The sequence below is a fragment of the Scyliorhinus torazame genome, chromosome 19 (genome assembly GCF_047496885.1).
Source record: "Scyliorhinus torazame isolate Kashiwa2021f chromosome 19, sScyTor2.1, whole genome shotgun sequence".
Taxonomy (NCBI): domain Eukaryota; kingdom Metazoa; phylum Chordata; class Chondrichthyes; order Carcharhiniformes; family Scyliorhinidae; genus Scyliorhinus; species Scyliorhinus torazame.
In genome coordinates, this window is record NC_092725.1 from 91,717,306 (window position 1) to 91,736,549 (window position 19,244).

Sequence of the window (19,244 nt, forward strand, 5' to 3'; positions counted from 1 at the left end):
TTCCCGGCTTGGGTCACTGTCTGTGCAGAGTTTGCAGGTTCTCCCCGTGTCTGCATGGGTTTCCACCGGGTGCTCCGGTTTCCACAGTCCAAAGATGTGCGGGTTAGATGGATTAGCCCTTAGTTTCCAAAAGGGTTGGGTTGGGTGGGGTTACGGGGAGAGGGTGGAGGTGTAGGTTTGGGTAGGGTGCTCTTTCCAAGGACCAGTGCAGATTCGATGGGTCGAATGGCCTCCTTCTGCACTGTAAATTCTATGAAATCTATCACAGCCAATTTACATTATGGTTTTTAATATGCCATTGTTTTAGGTCGTGTTTAAAAGGTTTTCCTCAGGTTTGCTTGCAATGAACCATTCAACAAGCAATCAGATTTAGAAAACAGTTGATTGCCTTCACTAAAAGACAAAACGTTCCAAACTTTACTGAAACAAGATGACTCAGAAACGCAAGCAATCCACCACTACAGCTGAATGATTAAAAGTCTGACCACGATCTGATTCAGCAGCTTTGAGGCCCAATGATGGCAACATTTTAATACTTAGCAAAATTCTGAAAATGTAGAACTTTCAACACTGCAATCTCTCGGAATACAAAAATATGCAACATTCTCAGCAATTACAGGTTTGTTCTTTGCGTTGAATAGCTATCTGAACCAATGAAAACAATGGAGAACAACCATTATTGCTAATGCTGTCAAATATCATTTATTCTAACAAATCTTGTTTTACGACTGTTCTTTGTTCTTAATGAAACACTGGAATATTCTAAATCTCTTCGGAATAAATCAAGGTCTAAATCGCTTTCCAATTTGACACAGAAATATTTGCTTTTCCAGCTTAATTTCAGATATATTTATTTGTCTGAGGTTTTTAAAATGTCTACAAAGTGAACACAATTTATAAATTGAAGGAATCAGCAAGCCTATATTTCACAATAAAACAGCCAATTTCCAACCTGCTCCCAAACTGAAAAATTGCTAAGACTGGTCTTAAAAATCATATAATCTTTGAACATAAAGACAAACAATTAACACTGCACTATTCAAGTAGGTCACATCATGTGTATTTTGCCTGTGTGTGGTGCCTTTGGTCCTCAAGAGCTGATGGGGTGGGGAGCTGGGAGTCAGGAAGGAAACCACTACTGTTAAACTATAATTCCATGAATTACTCTATATTTACATAATAGTCATTCATGCACTTTGAAGGCAGATTAAAGGAATGCAACAAGACAAATGTGAAAAAAATATGTGCACACAAACCACACAAATTCTGCATTTCAATTCAAATGCTCCGATGTCCAACTATTTGTTTGAAAACACGTGGAAAATGAGTGTCATCACAACATGCAGTGAAACCCGGATACTTCTGGGTAAACAGGTAACTTAACACAAACACAAACCTCTGTGCACACAAAAGCCAGCTCACCATAACTTTTTCACCCTTTTGGGGCACAAGAACAATGCCAGTTTTGCGCAAGCCCTGACGCCAAGATGTCGGATCTAATGGCTCCGCCACAGGCATTGGTGGAGTAATGGATTCATACTGAAGCCAATTAAAACAAAAAATGCAATGAGAAAACTGCAAAGAGAAATAAGCAAGAGTGACATGAGTCGCACGCTACCGGCGTGAATAACAGCCATCAAGGAACACTTTGTGGGGATAGTTCAACACCCTACAGTATCGAGCAGTATACAGTCATAAACCTGAAATGAATCAAAGCTTAGATAATTTAGTGTTTTTAATACATGCTCGGTTCCATTAAACTTCACATGAGGCTAGACTAGATCTCAAGATCATAAGCAGAATGGTTGCAGAATGGGCAACGAGCCTTAAGCTCAAAATAAGACTACAAATTTAATTTCCATAAAAACGTAATAGATTACTGCCGACATGCTGCAGCGAATTACCAACGGTTACCTGCTCACCAGGCCACATCCGTCAAGAGGCAGCTGTCAAAAATACATGCTGACCTCAGTCTGACTGGCATCCTGGTGCAACAGTAACTGAGCTTCCACACAAGTTTATTGTTCCATTAGTGTTGCAAATAACCTTCACTATTATTAGAGCCCAACTGGAGTACCCACTTTTTCAAATATTTCATTGATAGTTTTTAATGCTTTCATACAGTGCAAGAAACCCCCAGCTCCCAAATGTTGTGAGAAGCTTGATGGGAGGTTTATTGTCTTGGCTTTACAGCTAAATTGGAACCTTTCATCCAATTTGTACTGCTTTTCCCAAGTAAATGCATCCTTTAAACCATTTCGCATTAAGCTTTAAATGGGACAAACTACTGATTTCCATTGAAAAGTAACATGAATCTATAATCTCAATAATTCACTAAAAGGTTGCAGAAAACTAAGTGTGCAAAATTGTAAATACAATAAAGAAAGTAAATCTGGATAGTTAAATTTAATCCACTAGAATTAGTTAAAAGTTCAAAATAGTTGAAAGCAACATTCACCATAAGAACATAAGAAATATGAGTAGTGCCTCATCGAACCTGCTCCACCATTCAATAAGATCATGGCTGGTTGATTGTGGCTCAAGTCCACTTTTTTGGTTGCCCCCAGAAACCCTGGACTCTGTTGCCAACCAACAATCTAACTCAGCCTCGAATATATTTGATGACCCAGCCTCCACTGCCCTCTGGGGTAGAAAATTTTCAAAGAATAACAACTTCCAAGTTTAGAAATTCCTTCTCATCAGTCTTAAATGCGAGGCCCCTTATTTTTAAACTGTGCCCCCGAGTTATACATTTCCCCACAAGGGGAAACCATCCTCTCAGCATCCACCGTCAAGTCCCTTCAGAATCTTATATGTTTCAATAAGATCATCTCTTCATCCCAGGAATGAGTCGATCCTTTTCTGAACTGCTTCCAATGGAAGTATATCCCTCCTTGAGTAAGGAGACCAAGTACTGCAGCTGCAGCCTCATCAACACCCTGTACAATTGCGCCAAGACTTGCCTAATTTTATACTCCACCCCCCTTACAAAAAAGGGCAACATTCCATTTATCTTTCAAATTACTTCTTGTAGCTGTGTACTCACTTTTTGTGACACTAAGATTCCTCTATACTGCAGACTTTTACAGATGCACCATAGAAAGCATCCCATCTGGCTGCATCGTAGCCTGGTATGGCAATTACTCGGCCCAAGGCCACAAGAAACTTCAGAGAGTCGTGAACACAGCCCAGTCCATTACACAAACCTGCTTCCCATCCATTGACTCCATCTACACCTTCTGCTGCCTGGGAAAAGCGGGCAGCATAATCAAAGACCCCTCCCACCTTCTTACTCACTCTTTCAACTTCTTCATCGGGCAGGAGATACAAAAGTCTGCACGAACAGACTCAAAAACAGCTTCTGCCCCGCTGTTACCAGACTCCTGAATGACCCTCTAATGGACTGACGTGATTAACACTACACCCCTGTATGCTTCACCTGATGCTGATGTTTATTGAACATGGAACAGTACAGCACAGTACAGGCCCTTCGGCCCACAACGTTGTGCCGACCACTTATCCTAATCTAAGATCAACCTAACCCAGGCACTGTCAAACCCGGGGGCGCGACCCACGGGTGGGTCGCGGGCGGGTGTCGGGAGGATCACGGAGCCGTCCGTCGCGGCGCTCCCGATCGGGCAAATCCGCGCACAACAGCCGGGTTTTAATAATACCGGCTGCGAGCTGCCATCAAAATGGCCAGGAACACATGAGAAAAATTCAGCCGATAATCGGGCATGAATGCGCAGTGCAGCCGCATTTTTTTAATATGGTCGCAGCCTTTTTTTTCTTACAAGTTGGGGGGCCAAAGGGACCATTGGGGCAAAGGGACCCAAAACCATTTCCTCCATTTTTGTCAGCAACAAACAAGAGAAAGTGCAGGTCGGCCGGCGTGGGCCGCGAAGGTCGGCCGGCCTGGGCCGCGAAGGTCGGCCGGCCTGGGCCGCGAAGGTCGGCCGGCCTGGGCCGCGAAGGTCGGCCGGCCTGGGCCGCGAAGGTCGGCCGGCCTGGGCCGCGAAGGTCGGCCGGCCTGGGCCGCGAAGGTCGGCCGGCCTGGGCCGCGAAGGTCGGCCGGCCTGGGCCGCGAAGGTCGGCCGGCCTGGGCCGCGAAGGTCGGCCGGCCTGGGCCGCGAAGGTCGGCCGGCCTGGGCCGCGAAGGTCGGCCGGCGTGGGCCGCGAAGGTCGGCCGGCGTGGGCCGCGAAGGTCGGCCGGCGTGGGCCGCGAAGGTCGGCCGGCGTGGGCCGCGAAGGTCGGCCGGCGTGGGCCGCGAAGGTCGGCCGGCGTGGGCCGCGAAGGTCGGCCGGCGTGGGCCGCGAAGGTCGGCCGGCGTGGGCCGCGAAGGTCGGCCGGCGTGGGCCGCGAAGGTCGGCCGGCGTGGGCCGCGAAGGTCGGCCGGCGTGGGCCGCGAAGGTCGGCCGGCGTGGGCCGCGAAGGTCGGCCGGCGTGGGCCGCGAAGGTCGGCCGGCGTGGGCCGCGAAGGTCGGCCGGCGTGGGCCGCGAAGGTCGGCCGGCGTGGGCCGCGAAGGTGGCCGGTTGTTTAAAATGAGTCCCCGGAAAAAAAGTTTTAAAAACACTGACCTAACCTACACTCCTTCAATTTACTGCTGTCTTCCTTCTTCGCTGCAGTGAGAAAAGTCTATTCTCCCTCAACCTTTCTTCATAAGACATGCCCTCCATTCCAGGCAGCTTCCTGGTACATCTCCTCTGCTCCCTCTCCAAAGCATCCACATCCTTCCTATAATGAGGCGACCAGAGCTGGGCATAATATTCCAAGTGTGGTCTAACCAAGGTTTTATAAAGCTGCCGCAAAACCTCGCAGCTCTTAAACTCAATCCCCCTGTTAATGAAAGCCAACACACCATACGTCTTCTTAACAACCCTATCAACCTGGGTGAGAACTTTGAGGGATCTAAGTACGTGTACCCCAAGATCCCTCTGTTCCTCCACACTTCCAAGAAACCTACCTTTTACCCTATATTCAGCATTGAAATTCAACCTTCCAAAATTAATCACTTCACATTTATCTATGTTGAACTCCATCTGCCACTTTTCAGCCCAGCTCTGTATCCTGTCAATGTCCTGTTGTAACCTGCAACAACCCTCAATACTATCTACAACTCCACCAACCTTCGTGTCATCAGCAAACTTACTAATCCAATCTTCCACTTCCTCATCCAAGTCATTTATAAAAACCACAAAGAGCAGAGGTCCCAGAACAGATCCTTGCGGGACACCACTGGTCACCGACCTCCAGGCGGAATACTTTCCATCCACTACCACTTGCTGTCTTCTTTCGGCCAGCCAATTCTGTATCCAGACAGCCAAATTTCCCTGTATCCCATGCCCCCTGACTTTCTGAATGGGCCTATCATGGGGAACCTTATCAAATGCCTTACTGAAATCCATATACACATCCACTGCCCGACCTTCATCAATATGTCTCATCACCTCCTCCAAGAATTCAATGAGGCTTGTGTGGCATGGCCTGCCCCTCACAAAGCCATGCTGACTATCTTTAATCAAACTATGTTTTTCTGAATAATCATAAATCATATCTCTCAGAATCCTTTCCAGTATTTTGCTCACCACAAAAGTAAGACTGACTGGTCTGTAATTCCCAGAGATTTCACTATTCCCTTTCTTGAACAGGGGAACAACATTCAACCTCCTCCAATCATCCGGTACTACTCCTGTGAAGAGTGAGGTCACAAAGATCATTGCCAACAGCGCAACAATCTCCTCCCTTGATTCCCGTAGTAACCTTTCCTATCAGGGAGACCTGATAGAGGTATACAAAATTATGAGCGGCATAGACAGAGTGGATAGTCAGAGGCTTTTCCCCAGGGTAGAGGGGTCAATTACTAGGGGGCATAGGTTTAAGGTGAGAGGGGCAAGGTTTAGAGTAGATGTACGAGGCAAGTTTTTTACGCAGAGGGTAGTAGGTGCCTGGAACTCGCTACCGGAGGAGGTAGTGGAAGCAGGGGCGATAGGGACATTTAAGGGGCATCTTGACAAATATATGAATAGGATGGGAATAGAAGGATACGGACCCAGGAAGTGTAGAAGATTGTAGTTTAGTCGGGCAGCATGGTCGGCACGTGCTTGGAGGGCCGAAGGGCCTGTTCCTGTGCTGTACATTTCTTTGTTCTTTGTTTGTTCTTTGGAATATCCCGTCTGGCCCAGGGGACTTATCTATCCTGACGCTTTTCAAAATTTCCAGAAAATCCGCTTTCTTAATATCAACCTGTTTGAGCCTATTAGCCTGGTTCACGCTGTTCTCACAGCAACAAGATCCCTCTCTCTAGTGAACACTGAAGCAAAATATTCATTTAGGTCCTCCCCATCGCTTCAGACTCTAGGCACAAGTTCCCTCCACTATCCCTGATCGGCACTACTCTCACTCTGATCATCCTCTTATTTCTCACATAAGTGTAGAACGCCTGGGGATTTTCCCTAATCCTTCCGACCAGGGCTTTTTCATGCCCCCTTCTGGCTCTCCTCAGTCCATTTTTGAGTTCCTTCCTGGCTACCTTGTAACCCTCTAGAGCCATGCCAGATCCTTGCTTCCTCAACCTTACGTAAGCTTCCTTCTTCCTCTTGACTAGAAGCTCCACTTCTCTTGTCATCCAAGGCTCCTTCACCTTACCAGTCCTTCCTTGTCTCAGTGGAAGTCATTACATTGTGTACCTTATGTTGCCCTACTATGTATTTTCTTTACATTTTATTTTCATGTACTTAATGATCTGTTGAGCTGCTCGCAGAAAAATACTTGTCACTGTATCTCGGTACACGTGACAATAAACCAATCCATCCAGAGGTCTGCAATTTCTCTTCATTTAAATAATAGGCTGTTTTTCTATTCTTTCTGACAAAATGGACAACTTAACTTTTTTCCACATTATTCGCCGTCTGCCAATTTTTTGTCCCCTCATTTAACTTATCAGACTTTGTATCCTCTTCACAATTTGCTTTCCTACCCATCTTTGAATCATTGCTAAATTTTACTACAATACACTTGGTCTCTTGATTCAAGTAACGAATATAGATCATAAATAGTCGAGGCCCCAGCACTGATCCCTGTGGCATTCCAGCAGTTACAGTTTTCCAACCTGAAAATAACCCAACTATGCATTGTTTTCTGTTCGTCATTCCTCTATCCATGATAATATCAACGCAACACCATCAGCTCTTATTTTGTGCAGTAACCTTCTGTGTGGCACGTAACTGAATGCCTTTTGGAAATCCAAATGCACTACATCTACTTGTTCCCCATTATCACCCTGCTTGTTACATGCTCAAAGAACTTCAATGCTGCACAGGTGCGCAATAATTTTAACGGGATTGCTCAGTGCCACGGACAAGCCACACAAAGCAAAGAGACATCAGAGAGAACATTTTCAAGAGAAAAATGCAGGGCTGATGCTACCAGTTTCTTCTATGCATTAAACATAGGAACAGGTTTGCAGATGTAAAGAGGACAGGAGGGGAGGGAAAACTGTAGAATCTTATCTGGTGGTTGAGCTAAAATGGACTGTATGGCTTTCCATTCTTAAAGATATGAAAAATACCCATTCATTTAATATAAAACAAAATACTCTGGTTGTTTGAAATCTGCAATAGAATATGCTGGAAATACCCAGCAGCTCTGTGGAGAGAAGGTTAAAGTTTTGGCTATGAAGAGTCGACTATGATTCTTTTTCACAACTGGAGGATTAAATTGCTGGATTTTAAAAGGAAGACGTATCAGAAACGCTCTTGTGGAAAGATATTGCATCAGTACAGATACAATGGAGACAGAGAAACGGAGAATGGAATGTAGTTCTTACAGGGGGACAACATGAGGAAGTGTAGCTGAGGCAGAGGAGAGAGTCGATGGGCTTGTAACAAATATTAGATGACAGTTAAGCCTCAAATATGGAGAAAAGAAGTTGAGGAATGAAAGGAAAGTGTCACAGATGGTCCATGCTAAGGCGAGAGAATAGTAGAAATTGAAAGCAAAGTTGATTAAGTTTTCCAGTTCTGGACAAGAGCAGGAAATTGCATTAACATAGTGATCAATGTACAGGGAAAAGAGAGATAGGGAAGGGGCCCCATGTAGAACTGGACCAAAACATTCTTCCACATAACCCCCACTAGGACCTATGCATATAAACACCTTTTATTTGGTCGAAGAAGTGAGATAAAGGCAAATTGTTCAAGGTGAAAATTAAGTTCAGTCAGGCGGAAGAGGGCAACGGTAGGTGGGGACTGGTTGGGCCTCTATTCAAGGAATTAGCATGTCGAACAAGTATCTTGGAAAGCTTTGAATGGTTCTGACGTTTCAATGCAACCAGCATCCATTTCTTGTTTCGCATGTTCTGAAAAACATCTCTGGCCAGAAATACTGATGAGACACCAGAACTTCCTTTTCCCCAGTGTCATAGAATGCTCAACACCTATCTGAACTATCTGACAATCTACCACCTTTATCCACTAGGCACTTTTGATAATAGAAAATACACTGGAACATTACAGCCTCTTATGAGTTTCCTGGGAATGCCAAAATTCTTTCAATCCTAACTGGAGCCAAGGTATGATCGCTAATCAGTATTAGAAAGTTCTCTGTATACGTAATTTCCTTACTACCTGGCCAGTTCATAATAAATCTGCAACATTACTATCAACTTTAATATTCTAAAAGGCCCTGTGGTAGAATGACATACTACACAAGCATGCAAATTTCCCTTCATTTTTAGGCTTAATATTGTCCAAAATTACATATTGGAGGGTTTATTTCATGCTTGCTACCCAACGTGTCTAGCATCAGAGATTGTCAGATTGTTAATTCTATATAAAAGAACAACGAAAGTCGATCTCAACTTTTTTTCCCTTAAATACCTCAAACGAACTGCAGCAGTCGCACATCAGTATTCAAAATAAAGTACAACATCTGCACAGAAAGACAATTTGTTTCACCTGTTGTGGGCTGTCTTCCAAAAACTATCTTTGCCTGAAACATGATGCAGAAAATTGAATCAAGTTTTTCTAGAATATGCATTAGACCACATTATGCCCTTATAATCCGACTTTTCCCTTAAACTTTCTGCAATATCCAAGAGTATATTTTCTGGGTTGGACAGAACCTTATTCACATCCACTACGAGACCAATTGCCGATTCATAATACTCTATTGAGGGCTGCCTGGTAAGTGACATGTCTTTAGGAGATAACTAAGGATGCGTGAGTGTGGCTGACAAAATAGTTTGTTTGATACCTCTTAAAAAAGAAAAAAAGTCTCCCTTTAGTGACCCACATGGAAAATTCCAGTTTTCCATTATTTTGCCTACATCTGCAGATGAGTTAACCTCAGCTGCATTGCCTGGCATTCCAATATAAAACAAAACATTTTGTCAGTGCTTGCTTGAACCTGCCCTTCACTGGTCAAGCTTTAAGATGCTTAATTTTTATTTGTCACCTCTTTTCTCTAAACTTTGCTCATTAGTGACTTGGCTATCTATGCTTGCAGGACCACGGTCACATTCCAGTGCAGAACACTATTTGACCTTAAGTAGGGTGCGCTTTCCAGGGTCTGTGTACTCGATGGGCCAAATGGCTCCTTCTGCCCTGTAGATTCTATGATCTGACAGTAAGAGCTTGGATAAAGCCATTTTTTAAAAACATGGCCAATTGACAACAAAACTCATTGCTCTGAGTTAGACTTCAGCTTGTGAAATTTCACATATGACTCATTCTAGTCAAGTTCCAGTACCAACTGAACCAATGTGCAGTACCAACTACATGCTTAAATGCTTCAGAATGTATTTTATATAATGGAGAACGCTTTGGCATTTCTGTGGTTCACAGCTGCCTCAATATTTAGTCCAGCTCCATCTGGTATATCTATGCAAAATTCACGGAATTGCTCCAGTGCAAAAGAAGGGCATTCGGCCTGCCCTGTCTGCACCAGTCGTCACTGGATGAGCATTATAACTTTGTGCCATTCTCCTGCCTGTTCCCCATAGCCCTGCTGAATGGCTTGACTGACTTGCCAACACCACACCTTCAGGCACTGCACTTCAGACCTGAGCCACTCATTGTGTTAAACATTTTTCATGTTGCATTTGCTACCATTGCAAATTCTTTTAAAATTGTGCCCTTTCGTTCACAATCCTTTTACAAGAGGAAACTTTCTCCCCATCTACTCTGTCCAAGAAGTCTTACAACACCAGGTTAAAGTCCAACAGGTTTGTTTTGAATCACTAGCTTTCGGAGCGCAGCTCCTTCAGCAGATGAATATGTTCACATCCTTCCTGAAATATAGCACCCAGAACTGGACACAATAACCCAGTTGAGGTCTAACTAGTGTCCTATACAAACTCAGCATAAGCTCCTTGTTCTTGTACTCTATCCCCCAAGGATATTGTATGCTTGGTTAACTGCTCTCTCCACCTGTCCTGCCACCTTCAATGATTTATGCACATATATGCCCAGATCCCGGTCCTCCTCTGCACCTTTTAGAGCTACAATCTTTATTTTATACTGTTTCTCCATGTTCTTCCTCACAAAATGAATCACCTCACACTTCTCTGCATTGAACTTCATCTGCCACCTGTCTACCCCAACTTGTCTGTGTCATTCTGAAGTTCGACCTGTCCTCATAGTTTACAATGCTTCCATTGTATCATTCGCAAACTTTGAAATTGTCCCCTATACACCAAGATCCAGATATAAATATATAGATATATTATTTACACTCAGTAAAAACAAGGGCCCCAACAGCGATCCCTGAAGAACACCACTACAAACCTCCCTCCAACCAAAAAGTATCCATTGACCACTACTCTCTGTTTCCTATTACTCAGCCAATGATATCCATGTTGCAACTATCACTTTTATTGCACGAGCTATAGCTTTTCTCACAAGTCTGTTATTTTGAATGTCTTTTGGAAGTCCATGTATACCATATCAACATCTTTGCTGTCATCGACCCTCTCGGTTACCTTATTAAAATAAAAACTCCAGCAAAATTTACTGAAGCACGATTTCACTTAAGCATCCATGCTGGCTGGTCCTAATAAACACACACTTTTTCACATGACTATTAATTCTATCCCAAATAAATGTTCCTGGAATTATCCCCACCACAGAAATTAAACTGACTGATCTATAATTGCTGAGCTTAACCGTACAACCTTTATTCAAACAGGGCGTAATGTTTGCAATTCCCCAGTCCTCTGGTACCACCCCAGAATCTAGCTGAACATTATGGCCAGTGTCTCTGTAATTTCCACACTCACTTCCTTCCATATCTTTGGATACACCTTATCCGGTCCCAGTGCCCTTCAGTACTGAGGCCTTATCCATAACCTCCTCTCCTCATCAATTTTGAATTCTTCTGATGATAGAATTTCCTCATCTGTCACCATGTATTGGACAACATCTACCTCCTTGATAAAGACGGATTCATTTAACATCTCCACCTCCATGTATAAATTCCCTTTTTGGTCCCTAATCAATGCTACTTTTCATTTTATCACCCTTCACGATTAATGTGTTTGTGGAAGCCAGTGTCATCACTCCTCTGGTGCTTTCTTCTTTCCTCTCAGTTTTATAAACTAAGAATAGTTGGGTTCTCATCTGGGATCCTAACAATACTGCTGTAGAAAATTCTCCTGAACACAATCTCGGAACTTCTGTCTCTCTCCGTCCTTTACAACACTGCTATCCCAATCTATGATCCGGTAATTAAAAGTCCTCCATTATAACTACTCTTAAAATGTTTGCACTTCTCCGTAATTTCCCTGCAGATTTGCTGCTCTACATTGTTCCCAATAATTGGTGGCCTATAGAATACACTGATCAAAGTAATTACACCCTTTTTGTTTGTTAGCTTCAGGCAAATGGATTCTGCCCTTGAACCCTCTGGGACATCTTTTTTTCCAGCACTGTAATGCTTTTCTCAACCAACAGTGCCACTCCTCTTTTTCTTGCTGCCCTTTCTTCCCTGTACACGTATCCAGGAATATTTAACACCCAGTCCTCCCTTCCTTCAGTCTTATCACCACAACATCATACTTCCGCTTGACAATCTGCACCTGTAACTCACCAATTTTATTTGCTGCACTGCATCTATTCTCAAATATGCAGTATAACCCTGATTTATAAACTCCGACTCCATCTATTAACTCTATTTCAGTGCTATCTGTCTCTCCCGGTAATTTGTGCACCTTGGTATTACGCTCTAATATCTCCTGGTTCACACCCCGACTGAGTTTGTTTAAAATCTCTATAGCACTAGCAAAACGCCCTAAAAGGAACTCGGTCCCGGCTCTGTTTAGGTGCAACCCATCTGGCTTGTACAGATGCCATCTCTCGCAAAGCCCATCCCAGTGAGGCAGGAATCGAAAGCACCATCTTTCAAGCCACAACTCTCAAATGATGAATAATTAAAGAAGAATGCTGGAGTAATCGCATTTAAAAGTTTTTCTTGTACTTAGAAAATGTCTTCCCTTCTCTGACCTTAAGTATTGGGGGATCTTTGTGTATGTATTGTAACCTTGTTGTAATTTCTCACTACAAAGGATTGTTGGACTAGTCTGGGACAGTAGTGATGCAGTCTTAAAGGGACTGTGACTGATTTTCACTTGAATAATCTATTCATTTGACCTGCTCATTACCAGTCTTTGCAGTTTCATGTGCCAACTGCAACAAATATATGTTTTGATCTTTCATGCTTAATCTTCACTTTCTCGACTCAATGCTGTCTCTCTCTCTAGGAAGGTAGAATGCAAGACTGACCAATTTAAGTACTACCAAAATTACTATATCATTCAACAGCTGCAGGTAGGTTGCACACCGAGCTATTTAGGACAGGCCAAAGGACAGCATTTATCTTTCTCCTCAGATATAAGGTTGCATTTGCTGCACGGTACAGCAAACCAGCTATTAATTAAACTAACCCAACAATAAATTGTTTTGAATTATCAGTTAAGAGAGAGATCTAAATCCTCTGGTCAAGTGTCCAAACATCTCTTGCCAAGATTACTAGTCCACCTACTGCTGTCATTTAAGGTTCAAACTGGTTATTCCATACCTTTTTCACTGGTGATGTTGGTGCAACTGGATTTGTGGGTACAGTTGATGGGGCCACTGCAGCAGACTGTATACTTCCACAGTTGATACGGTTTACACTATTTACAGTTGCTGTAGGTTTGCTTTTTTCTGGAAGAAAATTGTACTTGTTAACCAAGTAAACTAAAAAAACTCTCAAAATGAATAGCTACCCAAGGTAGTCGTAGCATTCCATTTTGAAAGTTGCAGCATTGATCCGTGTACATCATATTTCAAGATGAAAAGTTTTGTAGAATGAACAAATCTAAAATCACATTTCCTGCTTAATTTGCTAAATGTAGAATACAACTGGCATAACTTTTAAAAATGAAATGTGCTGCATAGTTGGTCACGCATCAGTCTACAAGCACCTGAACACAAATGTAGTGCAGGCTGATGCAATGAGAATTCTGACTGTTGGCTCCAAGAATTACACGTGGAAATGATTTCAGTCTCAATTCAGTTTCTAATGGATCTTAACTCGTTGCACAAAACTGTTTCTCAAAACCTTTACTAGGCAATTAATAAGGTTGGCATTGTAGACAATGATGTGAAGAGAATTTCACTCTGCATGCTGTTGATGACTTGGGATTGATTGATGCTGACATGGGGTACATGAAGCAGAGAATGTTCTATACCTATCATTAGCAGATCCCTTAATGCAACAACAAAAACTAATCAATTTTAGACAAAAAAATCCAGTAACCTTCAGAAAAGGGTAAAGTTATTCAACATTATTCTAGGCTTTGAGATGGTCAAATTATTATAACCATGGTTGAATTTATGGGCAACAGTCTGAACATTTCTCAGAGGTTACCTGTCTCTGCTTCTGACTCAGTGTCATCCTCTTCCTCCTCTTCACTAGAACAACTAGAGTCATCTTTCTTTCCTTCCTCCTCTTCATCCACTTTCTCCTGCTCCAGAGACTCTATATGCACTGGAATCTTTTGTTCATTCAGCAGGGTTTCTTTACTGTTGGAGGAATTTCAGTAAGGTACCAGATTGTAGATTATGAGTAACCTTGTTCATCAGCAGGAACAGGAAACAGAAAATTTGATTTCCCAAATCAATCATCGTTAACATGTTGTGAATCTCACTTTTACTTACCTTTTGATGGGTTTTAATTGTTGGTTGTTATCCATTGTTGTTGTTGACTCGATCAATGGGGATTTATTTGCTTGTTTCTCCCTATAAAGCTTTTTGGAGGGGGGGGGGGGCAGGTAAAAAAAAAAATCAAGGTACAATTTGAAAATGGTTTCACATTATGAAACTCAATTGCATTTCCATTTCCATTCAGCACACATGAACTGACCAGGTGAATGCAGAATTAAGGAAGGCACGCAATGTATTTATTTGATTTGAAGGTGGAACAGGCAGCTGGGGAGAGTAGTTTGAGACTGCTAACAGTGGACTAATTTAAATCGAACCAATAGGTGCTGCAAGAGGAAATTAAGAAAGTTGACATTCTAGAAATTAGCTTAAATTAGGCAAAGGGCTTTGTTACCCCAACCAACCTTTAGCTGAGCAATTTAAATGGCCTGACAAATTCAGGAGTTTTCAAGTTTGCAAATTCAAGGTTTTGGATAGTTTGAACTATGTGCAATATTTTTTTGCGTGTTTGAAAACTTGAAGAAACTAAACTATACATGGAAAACAGAAAATATTTCAAATTCTGAACCCAAAATGCTGTTTTATGCTATGGCATATTATTTTTTAATTTCAGAAAAAGCAATTGACTGAAATTGAGGAACCATCCGTTCTCCAATCTATGGGAACCAACCGCATTTTGATAAAGGATCCTCAAAGACATTGCACACCGAATGCTTAAACCACATTTTAGGAAGCAGCGCATCGGAGTTCGAAAGACCATGTCTCAATGATGTATGCATTTGTTGCTGGGATATTTCATTTTACACCTCAAGTAACATTTTTTCAGCAAGAACAGCTGTCGGAGGCATGGACCGAGTCTGGAATGAAAATTCATTTATCTTTTTTCTTGGCAAACATCACTGTAAAGACCTGAAAAGATTTGAAGAACACAGACAGCTTCTGGCTGGTACCAGTCTGATGGATAATTGTTGGGACTCAACAGATCAAACATCAATTTCTCTGGAACTCAAGTGGCTAACAGTATGCATCTGTATTCTAACTGGTTCATAGCAAACAACTTGCTTCTGCTCTCTTGACTCTGAGGAAACAGACATGGATTAGGCAGTTTTATGTATTGGCCTCTCCCCAAACAGTGGCAAAGGAGTCTCAAAATCAATACCTACAGTCAATTTTAATTCATATTTGCTGTAAAGTATATATTTTTTATTCATTCACGGGATGTGGTCATCGCTAACTGGTCCAGCATTTATTGCTCATCTCTTATTGCCTAGAAATAATTGGCTTGCTAAGCTATTTCAGAAGGCTGTTTCAGAGTCAACCACTGCTGTGTGTCTCGAGTTACATGTAGGCCAGACCGGGTAAGAATGGCAGATTTCCTTTCCTAAACGAAACCCAGGTCTCGAAAGCATTACTCTGTGTTTCTGGATTACTAGTCCAGTGAATTATTGGTCCAGTGATAATATTTGATGATGACAACCCCATAATTTCCCCCAAATTAAATGCAAGTAATTATTTTTTTTTGACAGAGTTCCAAAGAATGTTAATGCCGAGTTGAAGAGCAGATGGTGAGGAAGGTTGGAACAGCCAGCTCGAGAGGTTTACTTAAGTGAAACAAGATCACAGGGTAATCCCAAAATTTTAACATCATGGGGAAAGAGCTAATGTAACATAGCAAGGACACATGCTATTGGGTGAGGGAAAGCCGCAGAGTGAAACCAATTTAGGTTTGTGAAAGGAGGAGGGAAAAGAAGAGAGGACTCTGGCAAAGTGAGAACCGAATTCCTGTGAAGCAATGGGTTAAGGACGTCAGTAAATGAGAGGAAAACCATTTTCTGGAGGTGGAAGAAAAAAATGCAGACTTGATGACTGACCAGAGGTAAAGTTGAGTGCCACAGGTTTCATTGATGTGAAAATGTACTCAGTGCTTGTGAATTGTGTCACCAGGGGATAGCAACAGGCAAAATAAGAACTTACTGGTAGCAGAACCATTGATATACATGCAGAATTATACGTGGCAGCAGTCAGGTTTTTTGAACTAATTATATGCAGGCAGAGATTCCACACATCGGAATTTCAAACAGATTTTTCTTGCATAGAATATTAAAACAGCATTATTTAGTTGTGCACAATGACAGTTGTCCAAAACAACATTTGCCACTCCAAAACATACTGAAAACCAACAGGCTAAAAGGGGCAGTGTATGTGTCTTCCATGGTTGTGAAAGTTCAATTTCCGTAAAGATGTCAATTCTGATTTAAACGATAAGTACTCAAGTTCTATTGGGTTCAGCTTGCTGCAATTATACAGGGCCTTAGTGATGCCACACCTGTAAGAGTGTGTGCAGTTTTGGTCTCCTTATCAGAGGTAGGATGTTCTTGCTCTGGAGGGAGTGCAGCGAGATTTACCAGACCGATTCCTGGAATGGCGGGACTGACTTACGAAGAGAGATTGAATCGGTTACGTTTGCATTCGCTGAGTTCAGAAGAATGAGGGCGATCTCAAAACCTATGAAATTGCAAACAGGACTAAACAGGGTAGCTGCAGGAAGGATGCTCCCAATGGTAGGTGTGTCCAGAATCAGGGGTCGCACTCCGAGGATATGTGGTGGACGATTCAGGACAGAGGTGAGGAGAAATTTCTTCACCAGAGAGCGGAGAGCCTGTGAAATTTGTTGCCATAGAAAGTAGTTTTCAAGAAGCAGTTAGATATAGGTCTTGGGGCAAAAGGGTTCAAAGGATATGGGGAAAGCAGAATTAGGCAATTGAATTGGATGATCAAGAGAGGCATGGTGCCTCAGTGCCAGGGACCTGGGTTCAATTCCGGCCTTGGGTGACTTTGTGGAGTTTGCACGTTCTCCCTGTGTTTGTGTTGGTTTTCTTCAGATGGTCTGGTTTCCTCCCACAATCCAAAGATGTGATGTTAGGTGGATTGGCCATTCTAAACTGCCCATTGTGTCCAAAGGTTGGTTGGGGTGCTCTTTCAAAGGGTTGGTGCAGACTCAATGGGCCTCCTTCTGCACTGTAAGGAATCTATGATTTTATATCAGCCATGATCATAATGAATGACCTCCTCCTATTCCGATTTTCTATGTTTCCATGTAAGGCAGCTTTAATATTATGACCGGAGGGTTTTTTCCATCTTTAGTTACTCAGCATAAAACTTTATATGTTTTTGTATGGATAGTCCAATTACAATAATTATTATTGAACTAATTCACCTCCTGTCAAAAGGCCATCAATAAAAACGATTTGAAATAGGTGCCAGATACTTACCATATTCTGCCTTTTTTGCAACTCTTCTAAGTACCCAAGAATGTCTTCATCAGCTACATCAAAAGCTGTCTGCCCCTATGGACAACATTTAGAAGTCTCAAAAAGAGGTTGATAGAAAAGGAAAATCTTTCTTCTAATCCATGCGCCTAATTCAAGTTAATAAAGCACAAACTGGGCTAGACAGTTTCAAAGGACATGGTAACATTTCTCAAACCCTTCACAATACTCTCTTGGGAATTGAGAGGGGTCAGTGATCAGCCACCACATTCACTGATAATTGTTTTTTGTTTACACTCAAGTGTCTTCCACTTCAAATCTGCCATTATAAACTCTTCTCAAGAACTTACCATGACTGGTCTTTGCCCCATCTCAAACTGCCCTTTTCTCTTCAAAGTCCTTGCACGTCTTGTCACCTCCCAAATCCATGCCCATCCAGTGTACAATTCCATTTTGAACCAGATATCCAGCCCAACAACGGTTCTGAAATGGCTCTTAGCAAAATCACAAATGATATCCCCGGTGACTTTGACAAAGGTAAACTATCCCTCTTCATTTTTCTCGAATGGTCTGCAGTCTTCGACACAGCTGACAACATAATCCACCTCCAACGTCTCTCTTCCATCATCCAACTGGGTGGAACTGCCCTCGTTTAGTTTCATTCTTTTCCACTGGAATTGAAGTTGGAAGTGACCTGCGATGGATTTTCTTTCCACTGGCTCTGGAGCTACTAGTGTATCTATCTTTGGAGCCCTTCGGTTTTTCCATCTAGATTCCACTCCTAGACAAATTATCCAAATACATATGATTCCATATATGCATTGACATCTCAGCTCCATCTCACCATCACTTTTCTAGACCCCTCCACTGTCTCTGCTCACACTGCTTCTCCAACATCAAAAATTGCACAAAAATAAATTTCCAACCAAGTACTGCGAAGACTGAAACCTTTGTCTTTGGTCCCCACCACAAACTATATTCACTGGCCACCATTTGCATCCCGGCTGTTGAGGAGGAAACTGAGAGTGGGGGAGCTGCCTTGGGCAATCATCGTGAGACTACACTGATACCTAGACAAGGAGAAGATTCTGAAGTGGGTGAAGAAGACTCTGGAATGCCATATGGTTCATATTTACCAGGAATTGGGAGCGGAGCTGGCCAAGTGGGTTTCAATAGGGCCATGGCAGCCCTATTCAGGAACACGGTGCTGTTTGGGATAATGTACCCTGCTCACCTGTGGGTCACGCATGGGGTAAAGGAGTACTACTTTGATACACCAGGAGGCAAGTAACATTTTAAGGAACCATGGATTGGGGGGAGTTTGAAGGGTTTGGATATTGGGTGAGTTCGCCTATGACTTGGACTGGGGAAATGTTATTCAGCGGGAGGGAGGGATTTATTTTTTTTTGAACGGTTAAGTATATCTTCGTTCGTATTATCTACTCAGTATTGTTAATTCTGTTGAAGTTGAATTTTGTACTAATTTGGTGGAGGAGATGAAGGAGGGCTTCAAGAGGTGGGATGTTCTTCCACTTTCATTGGCAGGGAGGGTCCAGACAGTGAAGACGGCGGCCTTACCAAAGTTTCCGTTTGTCTTTCAGAGTCTCCTGACTTTTGTGCCCAAGTCTTTTTTGGGAGGATAAACAGGTTCATTCTGGATTTTATATGGGCGGGTAAGGTACCTCTGGTTGGACGGGTAAGGTACCTCTGTTTAGGAGGGTGTTTTGCAGAGGGACAGGTGGAGGGGAGAGTTGGATTTGCCGAGTTTGTTGAAT

At 42.7% G+C, this 19,244-nt stretch overlaps 1 protein-coding gene across 11 annotated transcripts in view; it reads right to left on the bottom strand.

Annotated features, from left to right (window-relative positions):
• ppp1r12a (protein phosphatase 1, regulatory subunit 12A) overlaps window positions 1-19,244 on the bottom strand; it is a 353,486-nt gene that overhangs the window by 153,302 nt on the left and 180,940 nt on the right. For 10 of the 11 annotated variants that reach the window (XM_072484743.1, XM_072484740.1, XM_072484746.1 and 7 more), the window contains exons 6-9: window positions 17,473-17,547; window positions 14,198-14,286; window positions 13,908-14,062; window positions 13,074-13,201 (exon numbers count right to left, since the gene is read on the bottom strand). In XM_072484743.1, coding sequence (XP_072340844.1) covers window positions 13,074-13,201; window positions 13,908-14,062; window positions 14,198-14,286; window positions 17,473-17,547 — 447 coding nt within the window. Of the gene's footprint in view, window positions 1-13,073; window positions 13,202-13,907; window positions 14,063-14,197; window positions 14,287-17,472; window positions 17,548-17,819; window positions 18,260-19,244 lie in introns of those variants that run through there. The other variant, XM_072484748.1, reaches the window with a different exon arrangement.